We start from the raw sequence: 19,102 nt of genomic DNA, 5'->3' as shown, positions 1-19,102 counted from the left end.
CACAATATTCAATCATCAATCAATCAGACTTTATTTTAATACAATGACATTGTAACACAAAGTGCTGTGCATAAAAACAACTTAAAATAGAATGAATAAAAAAATATATATGTATAATCCCAACCCCAGCCCCGAAGCCAAACCCACCCTACAATCCTAAGGTTAAGAACACAATATATGCAATAATAATAATAATAATAATAATAATAATAATAATAATAATAATAAAAATAATTCTTCTTCTTCTTCTTCTTCTTCTTCTTCTTCTTCTTCTTCTTCTTATTATTATTATTATTATTATTATTACAAAATAAATACATGAAAAATAAATAAAGAAGTTGCTGAACAAACTGAGGAAATGCTTTCATGATATATTAATGAGGAGACAGTGGAAGATAATAAAACACTAAAATATTAAACCAATAAAATATTTCCTGAAACATCTGAATTATTGTTTATATTTTTGTGTACGTTTTCTTTCTTTCTTTCTTTCTTTCTTTCTTTCTTTCTTTCTTTCTTTCTTTCTTTCTTTCTTTCTTTCTTTCTTCCTTTCTGTCTTTCTGTCATTCCTTTCTGTCTTTCTTTTTTCCTTTCTGTCTTTCTGTCTTTCTTTCTTTCGTTCTTTCTTTCTTTCTTTCTTTTTGTATTTCTTCCTTTCTTCCTTTCTTTCTACCTTACCTGTCTTTCTTTCTTCATTTTACTTTTTTCTTCCTTTCTTCTTTTCTGTATTTCTTTCTTTCTTTCTTTTTTCCTTTCTGTCTTTCTTTCTTTCTTTCTGTATTTCTTTCTACCTTACCTGTCTTTCTTTCTTTCTTCATTTTACTTTTTCTTTCTTTCTTCTTTTCTGTATTTCTGTTATTCCTTTCTGTCTTTCTTTTTTCCTTTCTGTCTTTCTTTCTTTCTTTCTTCATTTCTTTCTTTCTTTCTTTCTTTCTTTCTTTCTTTCTGTCTCTTTATTTTTGTCTTTCTTCGTTCTTTCTTCTTTTGTCTTTCTAGCATTCCTTCCTGTCTTTTTTCTTCTTTTCTTTCTTTCTTCCTTTCTGTATCTTTCTTTCTTTCTATAATATCTGTTAATTCCTAAAATTATTCCACTCGTTTTCTTTGGTATCAACATTATTGCCTTACCTTTAAACATTAATAAACTACATCTTTAGGGTAAGAATGAGCATTTAATATCCAGAATGCCGTTTAACAGTGATACGTATTAAATGCAAAGGCTGCAGAGTAACGCAGAACAACTAATAATTGATCACTTGTATGGACACTGTTAATCCGAATTCATTCAAACCGGATTGAAATCAGTTTTTAGTGTTTTTCTTGTAATTTGTGGGTAATCGAGAAAGGGGCGTGTCCACTGATCCCTGCATCCTGATTGGTCGGCTCGCTGCTGCCAGTGCAGTGGTGAGAACGGGTCGTGTTGATTTCAGAAGTCATCATGGCGCTCACTTCTTCACTCAAAGGTAAAGAGGAGTCTTCTGCTAACCTTACATAGGACGCCATCACCCAACCAGCCCTGCTATCCTTTGAGACAGGGATCGATTAAAACGAACACACTAAACACCCTGTAGAAGGCTGTCGATCTTTTTTAGTGAACATTAAAACTGTCCCAGCGTTAAACTGTGGGAGACATTCAAGCTAACATTAAGCTAGCTTTGTAGTGTTTGCTAACAACTAACCAAGAACTGTTAAATCAGCTCACACCGCAAGATAATGGAGACTTTGCTTTGTCCTAAATGTCTGCGTTATTCCAGCTAAACGTAAATTGTGTTGTTACATTGCAGTTTTCTTATCTCTTCACGACGTGCAGCTAAGAGCTCGATAAGTAGTGAGTTCGCTGGAGTGGGCTGCACGATAAGGAGCAGTGTTAGCAGCATGAACACAGACTGGATCTGTAGCTGTCTCACAGAGGAGGATACATGTTAGGAATAAAGCAGCTTACATTACAGTGTTTGACTGTACAGTAATCAGTGTTTAGTGTACAATAAGAAAAGGATTAATTCTGTCAGTGTAGGCCACCATGACAGAGACATTGTCTGATTAAGCACAGATCATTCAGTAATATAATGTAAGCATTAAGTCAGTGTGATATTTCAGAATCATATGTTCTCATTAGGATGAACACATATATGATCAACCAATGTTATTGTGGTGTTAGTTTCAGGTTGTACAGATAGTACAATGTTTTAATTCTGCCTGATTTGTACGGTGGCCCTGAAGGACAAATACATATAGAAAGGATGAAATACAAAGTACAAAGTTGGAGACAAATTTACATTTTGGAAAACATTTTTACATTTTATAAAACAAAATTAAATTACAGTTTTTCTCAGTCACTTTGGTACATTTCTCAGAGCAGAATTGAAAAAATGTCTTTTTCTTTTCTTCCTGTAGTGGTCAGACTCTATAACCAATAATATATATATATATATATATATATATATATATATATATATATATATATATATATATATATGTGTGTGTGTGTGTGTAAGATATGTTTATTTTTTACCTCTTTAATTTGAATTTTATTTTGAATTGCTAATAACTTTTTAATAATTGTTACTTTATAGGCTCTTGTTTGCTTTATATATGTATTTTTGTGCACTGTCTACTTTGTTACTGTGACACTTGAATTTCCTCATTGTGGGACGAGTAAAGGACTATCTTATCGTATCTCTTATCTTAAATTCTCAAAACTACTTGTTCAATCTCCACATCATTGTGTCACTTGTGCACATCAAAAAAAGCAGTTTCTCATTTATTTGAAAAAGTTGTAAATGCTTTGGTACATCCATGTTAATGATTATGATGACACAATTCTCTACTGTTTCCTACATTATCAAGTGCTTATGTCATTTTTGATCAAAATGTATTATAATGGGTGTCTGTTAGGGATGCACGATATAATCGGCACATTATCGGCCGATATTGGCTTTAAAATGAACTTTCAGATATCGGCCAACATGCCGATATCTGCTGATATCATTAATGCACCGATCCGATCCTGGTATCGGATATTGGCTAGATCGGGCTCAAAAAGCTAGACCGGATATCTGTGACAAAGGGCCAATATATAGTGCCGATACAAATGGCAGATCTATTAATCTCAGTTCCATGCTTTTCTGTGTTTACAACAGCCATGTGCGTCTCCTACGTCATCAGCGCTGGCCGGTTTGTGCATTTTTGCTGCCTGAAGCTGCCAAAACATGATTCTATCCTCACATTAAGGAATAGAGATTGTTAAATCAATACCAGGATCAGATCAGCTAGTATCGGTATCGGCAGATACCAAAGCCCAGGTATTGATATCGGTATCGGGACCTAAAAAGTAGGATCGGTGCATCTCTAATGATTAACTGATAAAATAATGGGCTGCTGCACACATGTTGGGCTCATGTTATAAGTTACATTTAAATTCAAGCAGCAGTCTGTAAGGTACATGTAGCTGACTAATTTAGGCACATTTACTGTCAAAGAGTAAACCATTTTATTTGATTTGGGTTTAATTGCTGTACTTTGCACTTTTCACATGTTCCCTGTGAACAGAGGTTAGGTTTACTTACTGTGTCAAATGTGAGATTGGTCAAATTTGCCCTGGTTGTGGGTTTTGTTATATTTGTCTCAGGGAGAGCATCATCCAAGTTTTAAGTAGGATGTATCTTTTTGTATGAATTTTGTTTGAAAGCAATTGTCATAAACAAATATGTAGTTTTAAGTATTAAGTATTTTTCTTATTTTGCACAAGTAATTTATATTACATAACAAATGTGATAAGAGTATCAGCATAATACTGTACTCTAATTCCAATACAGAAGAGAATTGATGATCTCTGCAATTAGGTGTGTGTGAAAAAAAATATTGGTATCGGTAATCTGCTAAATGAGTTGTAAAATATCGGCCTATCGGATATTGGCAAAAAAAAACAATATCGTGCATCCCTATTACTATTTATTTTGACGTGTGCTGCTGACTTCTTGGCCAGGTCACCTTTGTAAAAGAGGTGAACTCAATGGGTTTCTCATCTGGTTAAATAAAGGTTAAATCAAATATTTGTCTTCATCAGCAGCATTATGTATCTGGTGTGGGGCCTCATCACTAGTGGATATGTGTAGAGGAAATGCTGTAGATGAAACAGATATGAAACAACCCTGTGCGTCACTCACACTGGTTTATTATCTGATTTGATGGAATTACACTGAGCTGGGTCTGTGGTATGAGAGCTTGTGTCTTTTCCAGAGTGAGCTCGAGGGCTTGGACCTTCTCCTCTGTACGCTCTACTGATTGATTTCAAGCTTTAATAATTTGTTCTTGAGGTCTACTTCTCTTTTGTATTCACTCAGTAAATACATGCTGAATGTGTGGACAACCAATCTACAGAGTAAGCTTTATAAAGATCATACAGAGAGATTGAACTTGAGTGTGTTCTGCAAAGCTGGTAACCTGAGTGCAAAAGTTACAGCATGATGTCCTGTTGTGAGGCCGGCGAGTTGAGCTGTGCCAAGATGAATCAGTCCATAGGGGCTCTGCACTTGCCTCACATTGTGATGTGAGTCTTAAAGGAGAATTGCAACACCCATCCTACCACTGAATGAGTCTGCAGTGTTATAAACTACAGGCAGGACTTTCAGGAGGATGAACAAGGTCACTTTCATATTTGAAATACATCACTGAGATAAAATATGGGTAATATTTGGGTTAAACAAACTTGAAATAAATAAGTGGAAGTCAACTGGCAGGGGTTCTTCCTTTATAGTGCAGAAATGGTTGCCATATCCTTGTAGACTTTTTGAGTGAGTCCTGGGTGGTGTATCCTAGTTGCTCCACCCTGAGGTGGCTCAAGATGTCTTCTAGCCAGCGCTTGTGGGAAGGTGGCGTGTGTTTTTTCCACTGAAGCAGGATGAGAGGCCGTGCTAGGAGTAAAGTGAAGGCCACCACTGCTGCCTGGTTATCTGAGATCCTGCATTCATGTGGAACGATCCCAAATATGGCTGTCACTGGGTTTGGCGCAATCTGTGTGTCACACACTTCTGATAGAGTATTAAACACCTCGGTCCAGAAGAAGTCTAAGCTTGCACTGGCCCAAAACATATGACTGAGGGTGCCTGGATCAAACCTGCACCTTGGACAGTTTTCATTTGTTCGGATAGAATTTAGCAAGTCTGCTGTTGGACAAATGGAGCCTATGCATTACTTTAAACTGTGGTAACCCATGTCTGATACATATGGACGCTGTATGTACTGGTCCCACTGCTCTCTGCCACGAACAGGGTCACTTTAATGCTGGATGCATACACTTTACATATGACATGATTACTTGGACAGCACCGTACAATCTACATGTGAAGTTCCGCCTTTCACGAGAGAAACTGCTAAGCTACTTACAATAGCTAATACTACATGGTATGTAATAAGCCAACTGTATGGATAAGGTATGTGCACAGACTGCACAGAAAAATGGAGGCCTTCTCCTGCCTGTGTCTAAGACAAACACTGCACTTTTTGGGGGGGTAAATGTTGAAAGAAAGGTCAGGCTTAATACTCACAGAGCCATCCTAAAAACCTGCAAAGCTTAAAGTAAAAATAAACCACATTAGGAGGTTATAACATCTGGAAGTGTCACTTTGCAACAATCATGCTGTGTTCCTTTATTGCTGTGCTGATGAGTGTTTTGTTTTTCCTCTGCAGAGCACCGATACAGACATCTCATCGACACACTAAAAGATGGGAGCATCAAATTCTACAATCCACATAAATTAAATGATCCAAGATACGGTGAGTTAAAGAAAGTACACCAGATTTTTTAAAACGCTTGTGTCCTACTTTCAAGACCTTTTGCAGGCAGGGAGCCTTTTTTTAAATGTGTTTTGAATGTACCCGGAGCTGGAACTTATGTTTGAATCGTTTCTTTCTGTCTGCTCTGTGTAGACAAGCTGCCTCTGTCCATCCGTGTATTACTGGAGGCAGCTATTCGAAAGTGTGATGGCTTTTACACGACAGAAGAAGACGTCCAGAACATCCTGGACTGGCAGCAGCAGCAGAATAAAGCCGAGGTGCCGTTCTCTCCTGCCCGAGTCCTCCTCCAGGACTTCACGTGAGTTTCACAGGGATTAAAAACTAGTGTCACCTTGTCCTTTTTTTCCTGACATACACACAGTTTTCACATTTTACAAGTAGAATACTTCTAAAGATCTTTGTAGGAGTGTTAAGTATTAATTATTGTCCCTCTCCTGGTGTCTTTCCACAGTGGTATTCCTGCCATGGTGGACCTGGCAGCCATGAGGGATGCTGTTGCCAAACATGGTGTGGACCCCGGGCTTGTCAATCCTAAATGTCCCACAGACCTCATCGTAGACCACTCTTTACAAATTGATTATAGCAAATGGTATGTTCAGATTTATATTTGACCTATCTGCTTTATTATTTCCAATGACGCTGAATGAGTGAAAGTTTCTTGTTTAACTGGATTCAGATTTGTCTTCATGAGTTTGCTTTGCATTCATGCACAGTGCCATACAGAATGCTCCAAACCCTGGTGGAGGAGACGGTCCCAACCAGGCTCCATCTCGTTCCACATCCTCTAGACCTCCGTCCAGAGGAGGCTCGCAGTGTGGGAGCCAGCGGGGCTCCTGTAGTAAAGCTGCCTGCAGCGACCCCCCAGCCTCCCCGGGTCGACCTCCAGCTTCTGTCCAACAGATTGAGAATACTCCTCTCCTGTGTCCTTTCCACCTGAAGCCTGTCTCTGAGTGAGTTGGCCTTTTGATGTATAATAGAAACATAAAAAACAGTTCAATGAAAAGAGAGTTCAAATATTTATGAGATCTTTTGATTCTGTCAGAATGATTTAAATATGAGGGAGATGATTCAACTTTTTGTCTGAGTGTTTTACCTCCAAGCTCAATTCAGAATTTAATGAATCAAATGAAAAACAATGACACATCGATTCTTTGTATCCGCTCTCTTTCAAAGGACATGCACGGGTCAGATGAGTTGGCATATTTGCACTGATTGACACTCAGAGTTCCTCTTCAGTAAGTTTCTTGTTCTTTTTTCTGCAGACATGACACAGCTCTGAAGAATCAGGAAATGGAACTCATCAGAAACAAAGAGAGGCTTCAGTTCATTAAGGTACAGACCCTCAGGGATGAAGAAGTTGTGTCAGTGTCCAGTGTGATTTTTCCCTTGAGTTTGAGATTATTGCTGAAAACGAGCTCTGTGAGAGACTTGATTTTGTGATGCTTACATACTTTGTTCCTCAAGATAACCTTAAAACACCAAGTCATCGTTTTTTAAGCTGAAAATAAATCAGCATGAGTAAAAACACAAACACTGGATGACAAAAATTCTACAGTTCTGTCCCATGACTTCAATGGTACCACCTATAAGCTTCTGTATTCTCCATGTTTGGCGTCATTTTATGTCTCTTACCAACCTCTGTGCTCCCTACTAGCTACTTGCAAACACCTTTATAAAGCTGCATAGAATCATAATCAGAAATACTTTAATTATCCTTGGGACACTCAAGAAACTGCAGTTTTTAACACTTCTGCATTCAATTCTCCTGGCCGGAGGTTGCAGCTTGGTTAAAAGTCTGCGTTGGAACACTGATGTGAGACACAGATCATTCTTACTTTCAAACTTATGCTTCTTCCCCTTCGTATCATTAAAACAGTGGTGTTCAAAAGCCTTTAAGAACGTGAACGTGGTTCCTCCGGATGTTGGTGCAGTCCACCAGGTGAATCTGGAGTACCTCTCCAGAGTGGTCCAGGTCAGCGATGGTTTCATCTACCCTGACAGCGTAGTGGGAACTGACTCACACACTACCATGATCAACGGGCTGGGCATCTTAGGCTGGGGTAAGACGATGTTAAACCTTCAGGTTCTGATCACACATTGAGGCATACTGTTTGTTTTAAGTTCTCTAGAGAGGCTCCAGGTATGAAGGTTACAAGGAGTTCTTGTTTTTTAATAATGTCTTGGAGATGAAGGTGTTATTTTTTTCTTCCAGGTGTTGGTGGAATCGAGTCTGAAGCTGTGATGCTCGGTCAGCCAGTGTCTCTAACCCTTCCTGAGGTGGTGGGCTGTAAACTGGTGGGCTCTATCAACCCTCTAACAACGTCCATAGACATTGTCCTCGGCATCACAAAGGTAACTGTTTGCAGCACTGCTCCGCTCGCCGACATGCATTACTCAGGACCGTTTTTCAATCAATCAATCAATTAATCAATCAATCAATCAAGCTTTATTTATAAAGCACCTTTCATACAAGTCAAATGCAACCCAAGGTGCTTTGCAGCGATTGAAAACAAGAAAGAAGCAGAAATAAAATAATGGCAAGACATATTAAAAAACAAAAATGGATTTTAAGATAGAGACTAATGCACACTGACAACAATAAAACATGTGTAATTAAAATAAGTTAAAGCATCAAATTAATATTAAGAATATAAATAGTTAAAATGAATAAATTAAAATTAAAAAAATAAAATATAATGAAATAAAATAAGATTTAAAAAAAGGGTGAGAATAAGAGTTGAAATTAAGGCTAAAAATATCATAAAACTATGTAGATAAATAAAAAAATAAATAAATGAAACAAACAGAATCAATTTAATAGTAAAAAGTAAGTTATGAAATTGTTGAACCCTGCATAAAAACCAGACTAAATAAATACGTTTTTAGTTTACATTTGAAAGTCTCAATATCTCCAGCTCCTCTCAGATCCTCTTGCAGGCTGTTTCATCGTCTAAGAGCGTAGTGGATGAAAGCACCATCACCAAATGTTTTTGTTCTCCTCTGAGGAACAGCTAAAAGAGAGGAGCCAGAAGATCTGAGAGGCCTTCCTGATTCATACACTAAAAGCATCTCTGATATGTAGTCTGGTGTGAGGCCATACAGCGCCTCAAAAACTAGTAAAAGAATTTTAAAATCAACCTGAAAAGCAACAGGCAGCCGATGTAAAGATTTTAAAACAGGCGGGATGTGGGCTCTCCTTCTGGTCTTCATTTAAAACTCTTGCTGCTGCATTTTGTATGAATTGCTGTTTGTTAAGTGTGTTCTTTGGAAGACTAGAAAGGAGTCACACATTTCTCTGTTAGTGGAAAAAGCATTCAACATTGCCTTGCTGTGCTCACTCACGTATCGTGTGCATTGGTTTTCCAGCACTTACGTCAAGCTGGGATCGCTGGAAAGTTTGTGGAGTTTTTTGGCCCTGGTGTCTCCCAGCTGTCGGCTCCTGACCGAACCACCATCGCCAACATGTGCCCAGAGTACAACGCTACAGTGAGCTTCTTCCCTGTCGACCAAGTCACACTAACGCACTTTAAAAAAACAAGTGAGTCACCCCTGTCATGCTGTTTATTGTAATTAATAAGACTATGTTTCTAACTCAGCTGTGGTTAACATGTCTCTGTTTTCTTTCAGACTTTACAGAGGAAAAACTTGAACTGCTGGAGTCTTACATGAAGGCTGTAAAACTTTTCAGAAGCTATGAAGACGCCTCAGAAGACCCCATGTATTCGGAGGTAACGTGTCAGACGAGCCTTGAATTTTAGAAAGCAGAAGCAATATTAATCAGATGGAGAAGTGAAGTTCAAAGCAAGCTCCAGTCCCTGACAATACTTATGAAGTCCATATATTTCCTCTTCTTTGATGAAGAGGGAAAAAGAGTTGAGAGATCACTTCCTTCTTTTTTAGTGAAGTTCCAGTTTGCAGCCTGCAGCAGTAACAGAAATGAATTTTACAACAAAGTGGATTAAAAAATGATCAATCTGTGTTTCAGGTGATAGAGATCAACCTGAGCTCCATGGCACCCTATGTGAGCGGACCCAAGCGGCCTCAGGACAGAGTGGCAGTCAGCAGCATGAAAGAAGACTTCCAGAGCTGTCTTGATGAGAAGGTAACACACGAAACAAACACAACGAATCTCTCTCAGAGCAGTAGGTGCAGCTCTGTCACAGATCCAGAGCAAGGTTCAGGGTGTTGGTAGAATACAGTAGTTGGTTGAGGAAGCTGGTGATGCATTGTTGACATTTTTCGGTTGCCTGATACATCTGGCTTCTTATCTAACAAGTCATTTGTTGCCCTGCAGGTTGGCTTCAAAGGCTTCCACATCTCGAAGGAGAAGCAGGACCTGCAGGTTCCTTTCCTGCACTGTGGTCAGGAGTATCAGCTGGCACACGGCTCGGTGGTCATCGCTGCCGTCATCAGCTGCACCAACAACTGCAACCCGTCTGTCATGCTGACTGCAGGTACAGTCAGATTCCTCATGACTTGATCATGTTTACAATCTCCCATCCTGTATTCTGTACTCTGTTCCTCATAAACACTCTTTAGTTTTGGTGAAGATGTTTACCACCTGTGAGGATAAATAACACTGCTGTTTGTGTGATTGACAGGTCTACTGGCCAAGAAGGCCGTGGAGGCGGGACTTGTTGTAAAGCCTTATATTAGGACCAGCCTGGCTCCTGGAAGTGGCATGGTCACTCACTACCTCAGTACCAGCGGAGTCCTGCCTTACTTTAACCAGCTCGGGTAAGAACGCTCTGCAGTGACTACACACACACACACACACACACACACACACACACACACACACACACACACACACACACACACACACACACACACACACACACACACACACAAACAAACATACACACATACACACATACACACACACACCCTCAGGCAATGACTTGGATTAGACTCTCACTGTTACTGTGTCCTGCTCCTGAAGAAGGTAACTGAAGGTCTGACTGTAGCTTAGCTTAAGTTTTAAAATGATCAACAATAAAGCTTCACTTTGTTATTTTATACACCAAACTTAAATTAATGTAAATATCTCTGTAACATTTGACTGTATTTGAATGGAACAATTCTTGTCACTAGACCAGTATAAAAGTTAAATTACTATATATATATATATATATATATATATATATATATATATAATATAATAAATACAAAATAAATAAATAATCCAAAATAAAAATAAAATACATACAAAATAAATAAATAAATACATAAAAAATAAATAAATACAAATTAAATAAATAATTAAATACATCCAAAATAGATACATAAATACATAACAAATAAATAAATACAAATTAAACAAATACATGAAAAATAAATAAATACATACAAAATAATAAATAAATAAAACGAAAATAATAATAATATATAAATAAATAAAAAGTTAAATAAATCACAGGCTGTAAGACTGGACTGTAAACTCTTCCCCATTTTAAGACACACTCCAGGGACATAAAGTAAAAATCAAGTGTTGTAACAGGGTCACAGAGCAGAGACTGTAGCTTCCAGTGTTTTTCAAATAAATCAAAATCAATGATTTGATCTGTCTTCCCCCTGCAGGTTTGAGGTCATCGGTTATGGCTGTGCCACCTGTGTAGGGAACACGGCTCCGTTACCTGAGGCCGTTGTGGATGCAATCAAACAGGTAAGTGACGCCACATCATGCAGTGACAGTGAATCTTTTGAAAATGTAAAGTCACTGGAACCAAATCTTGTCGTCTGCTGTGTTTCAGGGGGACCTGGTGGCCTGCGGTGTGTTATCTGGTAACAGGCACTTTGAGGGACGCCTGTGTGACTGCGTGCGTGCCAACTACCTGGCCTCTCCTCCGCTGGTTGTAGCTTATGCTCTCGCTGGCACTGTGGGAATCGACTTTGAGAAAGAGCCTCTGGGTAAGAAGGCGCATGCCTGGAGCCCCCTTGAGCTGCTGCTCTAAAACCTGAAGTTCATTGTGGGATTGAAGTCGTTTGGGAGATTGAAATGATAGAAAATGTAGTAATCCAGTGAGTGTGCAGACTCACATGAGATGAAGACACGGTGCAATCATTGAGTGTTGTGTTTTTGGTGCAGGCGTGACCTCAGAGGGGAAGGAGGTGTATCTACGTGACATCTGGCCATCCAGGGAGGAGGTCCAACAGACCGAAGAGGACACAGTCATCTCTTCTATTTTTAAGGATCTCAGGGGAAGGATGAAGGTGAGGATACCATTGTTCTCTCTTTCCTTTAAATATATCCAAAGTCAGGTGAATGGATGATGATCTACATTTTATCTCCTCCTCACTGCGCTCTCTCTCCAGCAAGGGAACACGTTTTGGAACAACATCGACTGTCCAGATTCAGTGACTTTCCCCTGGGACCACAAGTCCACATATATCCGTTCACCGTCTTTCTTCAACAAGATGGTGAGTCTTTGTCTGAAGTGGGGGCATGAATCACAGCTGCAGCAGTTTAGACAATAAGCCCCGCCCCCTTCTGTTGTGTTTCTCTGTCTCTCAGAGTAAAGAAGTGTCACATCCTCAGTCGATAGAGAACGCTCACGTCTTACTGTTCCTCGGGGACAAAGTGACAACAGACCACATCTCACCTGCCGGCAGCATCGCCCGGGTCAGCGCCGCCGCCAAGTACCTGCTGAGCAAACGGTCAGTTTGACACGATTTACCGTCTCACCTCCAGGTCCATGTGTTGGTTTCTCTGTCTCACCTTAGAATATGTCATGCTATCTGAGCTAGCAGACCTCTGCACATGCTCACAGTTTGTCTCAAAAATACATTGAGAGTTGTATAGGGCGCCGTTTGTAAAGTTGTGCACGCTGAAAATAAAAGCTACAGTTCTCCACATTTAGCTCCAAAACGTCAGAAAAATGTAGAATGAATTTTTTAAAGTCACTTTCTTATCACATTTAGAGGAATATTTGGGATTTTCTTCACATTTAATTTTGTTGAGAAAAATATATTTAGTTAAAATCACTGTTAAATCCAAATGCTAAATATAAATATAAATGTTAAATCAAAATGTTAAATATAAATATATGAATTTCATGTATACCGGTAAATATAAATGTAAAATGTTATATACAAATGTTTTATATAAATCTAAATTTAACATTTATATTTAAATATAACATTTAGATTAAAAATTTAAAATGTTTATATATATTAAGCATTTGGATTTAACAGTGATTTTAATTTAATATATTTTTCATAACAAAATTAAATATGAGGAATATCACAAATATTCCTCTGAATGTGATAAAAAGGTGAATTTTAAAAATTCGGTCTACATTTTTCTGAAGTTTTGGAGCTAAATGTTAAATATAAATATAAATGTTCAGTATAAATTTTATGTAGAAATATAAATGTAAAATGTTAAATCTTAATGTTAAATATAAATCTACATTTAACATTTATATTTAAATATAACATTTAGATTAAACATTTAACATTTATACATATATTTAGCATTTGGATTTAACAGTGATTTTAACTTAATATATTTTTCACAACAAAATTAAATGTGAAGAATATCACAAATATTCCTCTCAAGATGATAAAAAGGTGAATTTTAAGAAATCACACTTCATTTATTCTGAAGTTTTGGAGCTAAATGTTAAATATAAGTATAAATGTTTAATATAAACTTATGTAAAAGTAAAATGTTAAATATTAATCTAAATTTAACATTTATATTTATATATAACATTTAGATTAAACATTTAACTTTTATATATATATTTAGCATTTGGATTTAACAGTGATTTTAACTTGATATATTTTTCATAACTAAATTAAATGTGAAGAATATCACAAATATATCCCTAGATGTGATTAAAAAATGACTTTTAAAAATCCACATTTTTCTGAAGTTTTGGAGCTAAATGTGGAGAATTATAACTCTTATTTTCAGTGTGCACAACTTTACAAACGGCGCCCCACAGAGTCGAGGCGTTATAAGAGGAATCAAGTCTGACAAATGTATTCACTATGTTCAGATAAATGCATCCAACAGGAAACTCTTTCTTGTCCTAAATTTGACTTTAACTCAACGTTCATGTCAAAATAATGCCCCTCCACATCGTGCCTGCAGATATAAATACTACAGCTGTTTATAAAGTCAAATTAAACTACAAGAGCTTCTCTGTGGGGATCAGGTTATGATGCAAAACATGTAAATGTCCTCATCTCTAACTTTGAACATTTCCCTTCAGCCTGACACCACGGGAGTTTAACTCATACGGCGCTCGCAGAGGGAACGACGCGGTGATGACCAGAGGCACGTTCGCCAGCATCAAGCTCCAAAATCGCTTCTTCGGCAAACCAGGCCCTAAGACTTTGCACATTCCTTCAAGCCAGACAGTAAGTGTGAACACTGTGAACTTTGTGGTTTCACGAGTTCACTCATCTTCACTCCAGACTAGCTGGTTTGTTTTGTGATGTCACATCCTTTTCTTGTTTGTGTGATCAGCTGGACGTCTACGAAGCAGCGGAACGCTACCAGAGAGACGGCATTCCCCTCATCATCCTGGCAGGAAAGGACTACGGCTCTGGAAACTCCAGGGACTGGGTGGCCAAAGGACCATACCTGCTGGTAAACTGCATACACACACGCAGTATTATGGACGGCTTTAGTTCTTCACCTCCAGAACAAAAACTAACTGGCTTCTCTTCGTGTGACAGGGGGTACGAGCGGTCATCGCTGAGAGCTTTGAGAAACTGCACAAGAACCAGCTGGTGGGAATGGGCATCATGCCGCTGGAGTTCCAGCCCGGACAGAATGCTGACTCACTGGAGCTCACTGGGAAGGAGAGGTTCACCATCACCCTGCCAGAGAGCCTGAGTCCAAAGCAGCAGCTCACTGTCAAGGTACCCAAAACCCCCAAAAACTTGACTGTTGTTGTTTCTGGCCACTTTTAGTTTTATATGGTTCTCACCAACTCGTCTTCCTCTTTAGATATTAGATGTTTAGCCATCATCATCATCTAGCTGCTAGTAGTAACTGTTTGTGTTTTATGAACACTTTCTCCCTTATCACCAGGCTGTGTTCACTACTTGATTCTGGGGTGCTGTTAGCCTAGTGGTTTAAGTGTGCGCCCCATATACAGAGGCTATTGTCCTTGTCACAGCAGTCGCTAGTTTGACTCCCGGCCTGGATCCTTTGCTGCATGTCTCCCCTCTCTCCCTACTCCCCACATGTCCTGTCTCTCTTAAGCTGTCCTGTCAAATAAAGGTGGAAATGCCCTTGTTAAAGAAACAAAACAACTTAATTCTGATTGGTCAAAACCTCTTGACATATGAATTCTGAATAGCAAAGGCAACGCTAGGAACAAGCTAATCACACACTTCAAACACCAATGATTTCGTCTATGATTTCGTCCCTGTCCTGTTGATAATCAAAAACATTACATTCCCATATGGAGGATATTAAAAAAAAAGCTCTCAATTTATTTGGAGCAACTAACTTTAGATTGGTTGTTAATAACTGACCAATCCGCAGCCAAGAAAAGAAGATGAGAAGTGTGAAAAGACGGGATAACCACCCCTTACTTGTTTCATCACAATAAAAGGTGTTCTTACAGCAGCATGGTTCCTTCTCTGTCTTTGTATTCACTTTTAAAGCTATCAGTGATCGAGCTCCTGGGTCTATGTCCCAGCTGCTCCATGCTGATATCACACTAGATCCCTCAGGTCTTCAGAGCAGGGACTAATCGCTGAATAAGAGGCGATCATGCCTTTAAACTTGGGGCTTGGGGCGTCTTTGGCCTAGCGGTCTAAGCGTGCGCCCCATATACAGAAGCTATAGCCCTCTTCGCAAAGATTACAGGTTCGATTCCAGCCTTGACCATTTACTGCATGTCCTCCCTCCACTCTCTGCTCCCCACATTTCCTGTCTCTCTTCAAATGTCCTATCCATTAAAGGCGAAAATGCCCAAAAATATAACTTAAAAAAAAAAAACAACTTGTGGCTTTAACTCTTTGAAACCCTCCTCTGATGTAAATACACCGTGCTGTTTCTACTGAAGCCTTTAAAATGCAGCTTAAGACACATTTGTTTAAATTGGCTTTTGACCCTCTGATGTAATCTACTAATGCTACATTTTACTCTTATTATTATATTTTGTTATTTATTATTGTTGGTGCTGTTTTTATACTTACCGACTAACTGTTGATTGTGTGATCCTGTGTAGTTGTTTTGTGTTTTAGTGTTTTTCTGAAGGACATTTTTCTGTTTTCTTGCAGACAAGCCAGGGAAAGTCCTTCCTCGTCACCGCACAGTTCGACACAGAGATGGAAGTTATATTTTTCAGACATGGAGGTCTTCTTAAATACGTTGCTCGGACTTTGCTCTGAAACAGCCTGAAGTCCACGGATTGTGCCCCCAAACAACAAACAGCAGCACTCATCACTTCAACAGTCAGTTCTTCAGCATGGATGAAAGAACAGCTGAGTGGAGCGACTCGGAGACATCAGTTCTCGGACCTGTAGCTAAACAGCTTCATCATCCCTCACTACACACGGCGGGTTCAGGATCTCTCCTCACAGTACAGACTAAACAGGCGCAGGAGGACGAGGTGACGTTAGCTCGAGGAGGAGACTCACTCGGCCGTGTGCGACCTTTCAACAGTGTTTTTGTGTTTGATCGTTGGAGACAGGATCTGTACGGAGGGAGAACGTCTCCTCTGGACTGGACTCTGTTTCTGCGTCTCTTGTCATTAAACTACAAAACAACTCTGCCTAGTGAGGCTAACATGGTGCTAGGTACTACAGCATGAATACATTGTTTTTAGGATGCAGTAACGCCTGTTTTCCAAACATCCACGTCAAGTTAAACTTTGTGAATTTCAAACATTTGCAGGATTGATGTCAGCTTATTGTGGCCAAACAATCATATGTAAATTATTCTTGTGTTTTTGTTCGTATTTCTTTAATCTAATGGCCTTCTGCAAAATACAAACGTCTCTCAATACACTCGTTTTTTTCTTACGTGCGAAATGTGAAGTCCTTTCTTTTTTCTTTTTGCTGCTGTTTCTTGTATCAAAAAGCTCAAAGATGTCTCCTACAACTGACGAAAGTCTCTGCGTCACATTAAAGCTGAGTTACAAAAATTTTGCAGTTTGAAGACTCGGTGATATTAATTTGTGATGTACCAACTTCCAAAGTTTTGATCATTTTAAGTCAAAAGAACTTTTATGTGGAACGAGTTTAAAGTTTCAGACCAAAAGAATACTGATAATCAAAGTGCTACTTGTTATTTTGAAGGCATTTTTGCCTGTATTGGTTAGGACAGCAGGAAATGTGGAGAGTAGAGAGTGGGGGATGACATGCAGCAAGAGTCCATGAACCAGTGACTGCTGCGATGAGGACTAAAGTGTCTGTACATGGGGTGTGTCTTGATTCCTGGGCTTAAAGCGCTACATTAAAGTACTTTTTTAAGATACATTTTTGGGCATTCTGCCTGGAATCCTAATGGATAGGACAGCTGAAGAGAGACAGGAAATACGGGGAGCAGAGAGAGGGGGAAGACATGCAGCAAATAAGGAGGCTGGGAGTGGAACCAGCGACTGCTGGGATGAGGACTGTAGTCTCTGTAATTGGAATGGGTCACTGTTTTAACTGAAGCAGCACTGAGATGAATGGTAGTTACCACACATCGTGGTTTGCTTGAATTTGTAAAGAACTGGAAATAGCAGCACAGCATGAAATCTGATCATTTGCAGAGTGTTGTTGCTGTTAGCATACTTCAATTCTTTTTAAAGCTGGGGTTGGTAATCAGATTTAGATACACTTTTTGTCATACTGGTTAAAATGATCTTTATGTCCTGATGGCAATCAATGCATAATGTGTTCTTAAAAAAGAGTGAAAAAAACTGCTATCTACAGCCAGAGTAAACCTGGGAAAACACCAACCAATCACCGTTTTTTGGCTCCCCAAATTTTAAACCAATCAAATCCCGTCCAGCCGTTCTGCCCTCCTCCTGCGCGCACTCCTCCGAGTCCCCGTCTCCTGACTCTACTTCCCCTGACTCTACTTACTGCCCCTCTCGCTCGTCCTCGGGCCTGTCCCCTCTGACCTGATGAGGTGCTTTACTCAGGACTGTAGTCCGGATCAGAGTCTAAAAAGCTCTCACCAACAAGCAGAATAATTAATGACGTTCAGTAAGTCCTACAGAATAAATATATTTATTGTAGCGTCCGTCCGGACGCTGTAGTGATGACGAGCCGATTCGTGAACACGTTGAGTTTTAATAACCGGTCACTGTCGGCCGTGATCACGCCAACCAACAAAGCAACAATCAATGTTTGAATGAATGAAGAACTTCTCCTCTCCTCTCTCCTACTCGCACACTCTACACCTCTCCTGATGCCTTCACTGACCGTCAACACTGTAGGAATTAAGAACGTCTACACTGAACACGTTTAACAAACAGTAGAGCTGTTACAGTTTTATATGTGTTATAACTTTTCTCCTGATATCGTGTCACCGGTACAACTGGATAATGCTAGCATGACAGTTGTGAGTACTAACAGCAGCCATGTTTGTTTGTGTTTTTAACTTTCACTATGATAATGTTTTGGTGAGGACCGGTTTTGAATCAGTCACCATCATATGGTCGAGAATCAGCGGCGCTCGTGCATGTGAGCGGGGGGGGGGTCGTTTTGGAGGAGCTCCGAGGGAGGAGGGGAGGGGTTAGACGGAGTCATGAGGAAAAGCTACATTCAAATTCATGCTGGTTTTCCGAGACTACCAACCCTAGCTTTAAAGTTATTTTTGTCTTTAATGGATAGAACAGCTGAAGAGAGATATTTAATGTGGGGAGTGGAGAGTGGGGGAGGACATGCAGTAGATGGTCAAGGCTGGATTTGAACCTGCAACCTCTGCGACTGGGACTATGGCCTCTGTATATGGGGCATGCTTAGACCACTAGGCCATCAGCACCCTTATACTTTAAACTCAAACACTCTCCTGGTTATCTTTCCTATAACTTGGGATATCTGACATTAAAAAACATATTTAAAGATCAACCCTTTTTTAATCTTGATTTTTCATAAAATGGACTTATCACATCAGGACAGGGACATTAAAAAAATTGAGCAAGTACTCATAAATACTGACGGACCTGTTTTGAACTGGTGTGACCCGGTTCATGTGACAGCCATTTAACACTTCACACATTACTCTACTTTGACTTGGTCTTTATGGGGTTTATGTTTAACCCTAAAGACCTCTCATGATGTGTGAAGAGTTACAACATCTGTGAATGATTAAACAATCTGGGCATGTTTGAGTTCTACAAAG

The 19,102-nt window shown here is 39.2% G+C and overlaps 1 protein-coding gene across 1 annotated transcript; it reads left to right on the top strand.

Annotated features, from left to right (window-relative positions):
* Nucleotides 1–1,346: 1,346 nt before the first annotated feature.
* ireb2 (iron-responsive element binding protein 2) lies at nt 1,347–16,913 on the top strand. Its single transcript, XM_034686173.1, has 22 exons — nt 1,347–1,460; nt 5,686–5,772; nt 5,926–6,091; nt 6,245–6,382; nt 6,507–6,743; nt 7,056–7,125; nt 7,670–7,853; nt 8,006–8,145; nt 9,160–9,331; nt 9,421–9,521; nt 9,779–9,895; nt 10,088–10,247; nt 10,395–10,530; nt 11,374–11,458; nt 11,547–11,703; nt 11,882–12,006; nt 12,109–12,213; nt 12,308–12,450; nt 14,016–14,163; nt 14,273–14,395; nt 14,485–14,670; nt 16,045–16,913. Exons 1-22 carry the CDS (start codon nt 1,436–1,438, stop codon nt 16,153–16,155), a joined length of 2,916 nt encoding a protein of 971 aa, XP_034542064.1. The 5' UTR covers nt 1,347–1,435; the 3' UTR covers nt 16,156–16,913.
* The last annotated feature ends 2,189 nt before the right edge of the window (nt 16,914–19,102 follow it).

The sequence above is a fragment of the Notolabrus celidotus genome, chromosome 6 (genome assembly GCF_009762535.1).
Source record: "Notolabrus celidotus isolate fNotCel1 chromosome 6, fNotCel1.pri, whole genome shotgun sequence".
Lineage (NCBI taxonomy): Eukaryota > Metazoa > Chordata > Actinopteri > Labriformes > Labridae > Notolabrus > Notolabrus celidotus.
Note: the sequence above shows the minus strand (reverse complement) of the source record. Positions and strands in the feature narration are given on the sequence as shown.

Coding starts and splice junctions, on each gene's coding strand:
- ireb2 (XM_034686173.1), top strand. CDS start 1,436: ATGGCGCTCACTTCTTCACTCAAAG. Junction 1,461..5,685: donor GCTCACTTCTTCACTCAAAG/GTAAAGAGGAGT, acceptor TTTCCTCTGCAG/AGCACCGATACAGACATCTC. Junction 14,164..14,272: donor ACATTCCTTCAAGCCAGACA/GTAAGTGTGAAC, acceptor TTGTGTGATCAG/CTGGACGTCTACGAAGCAGC.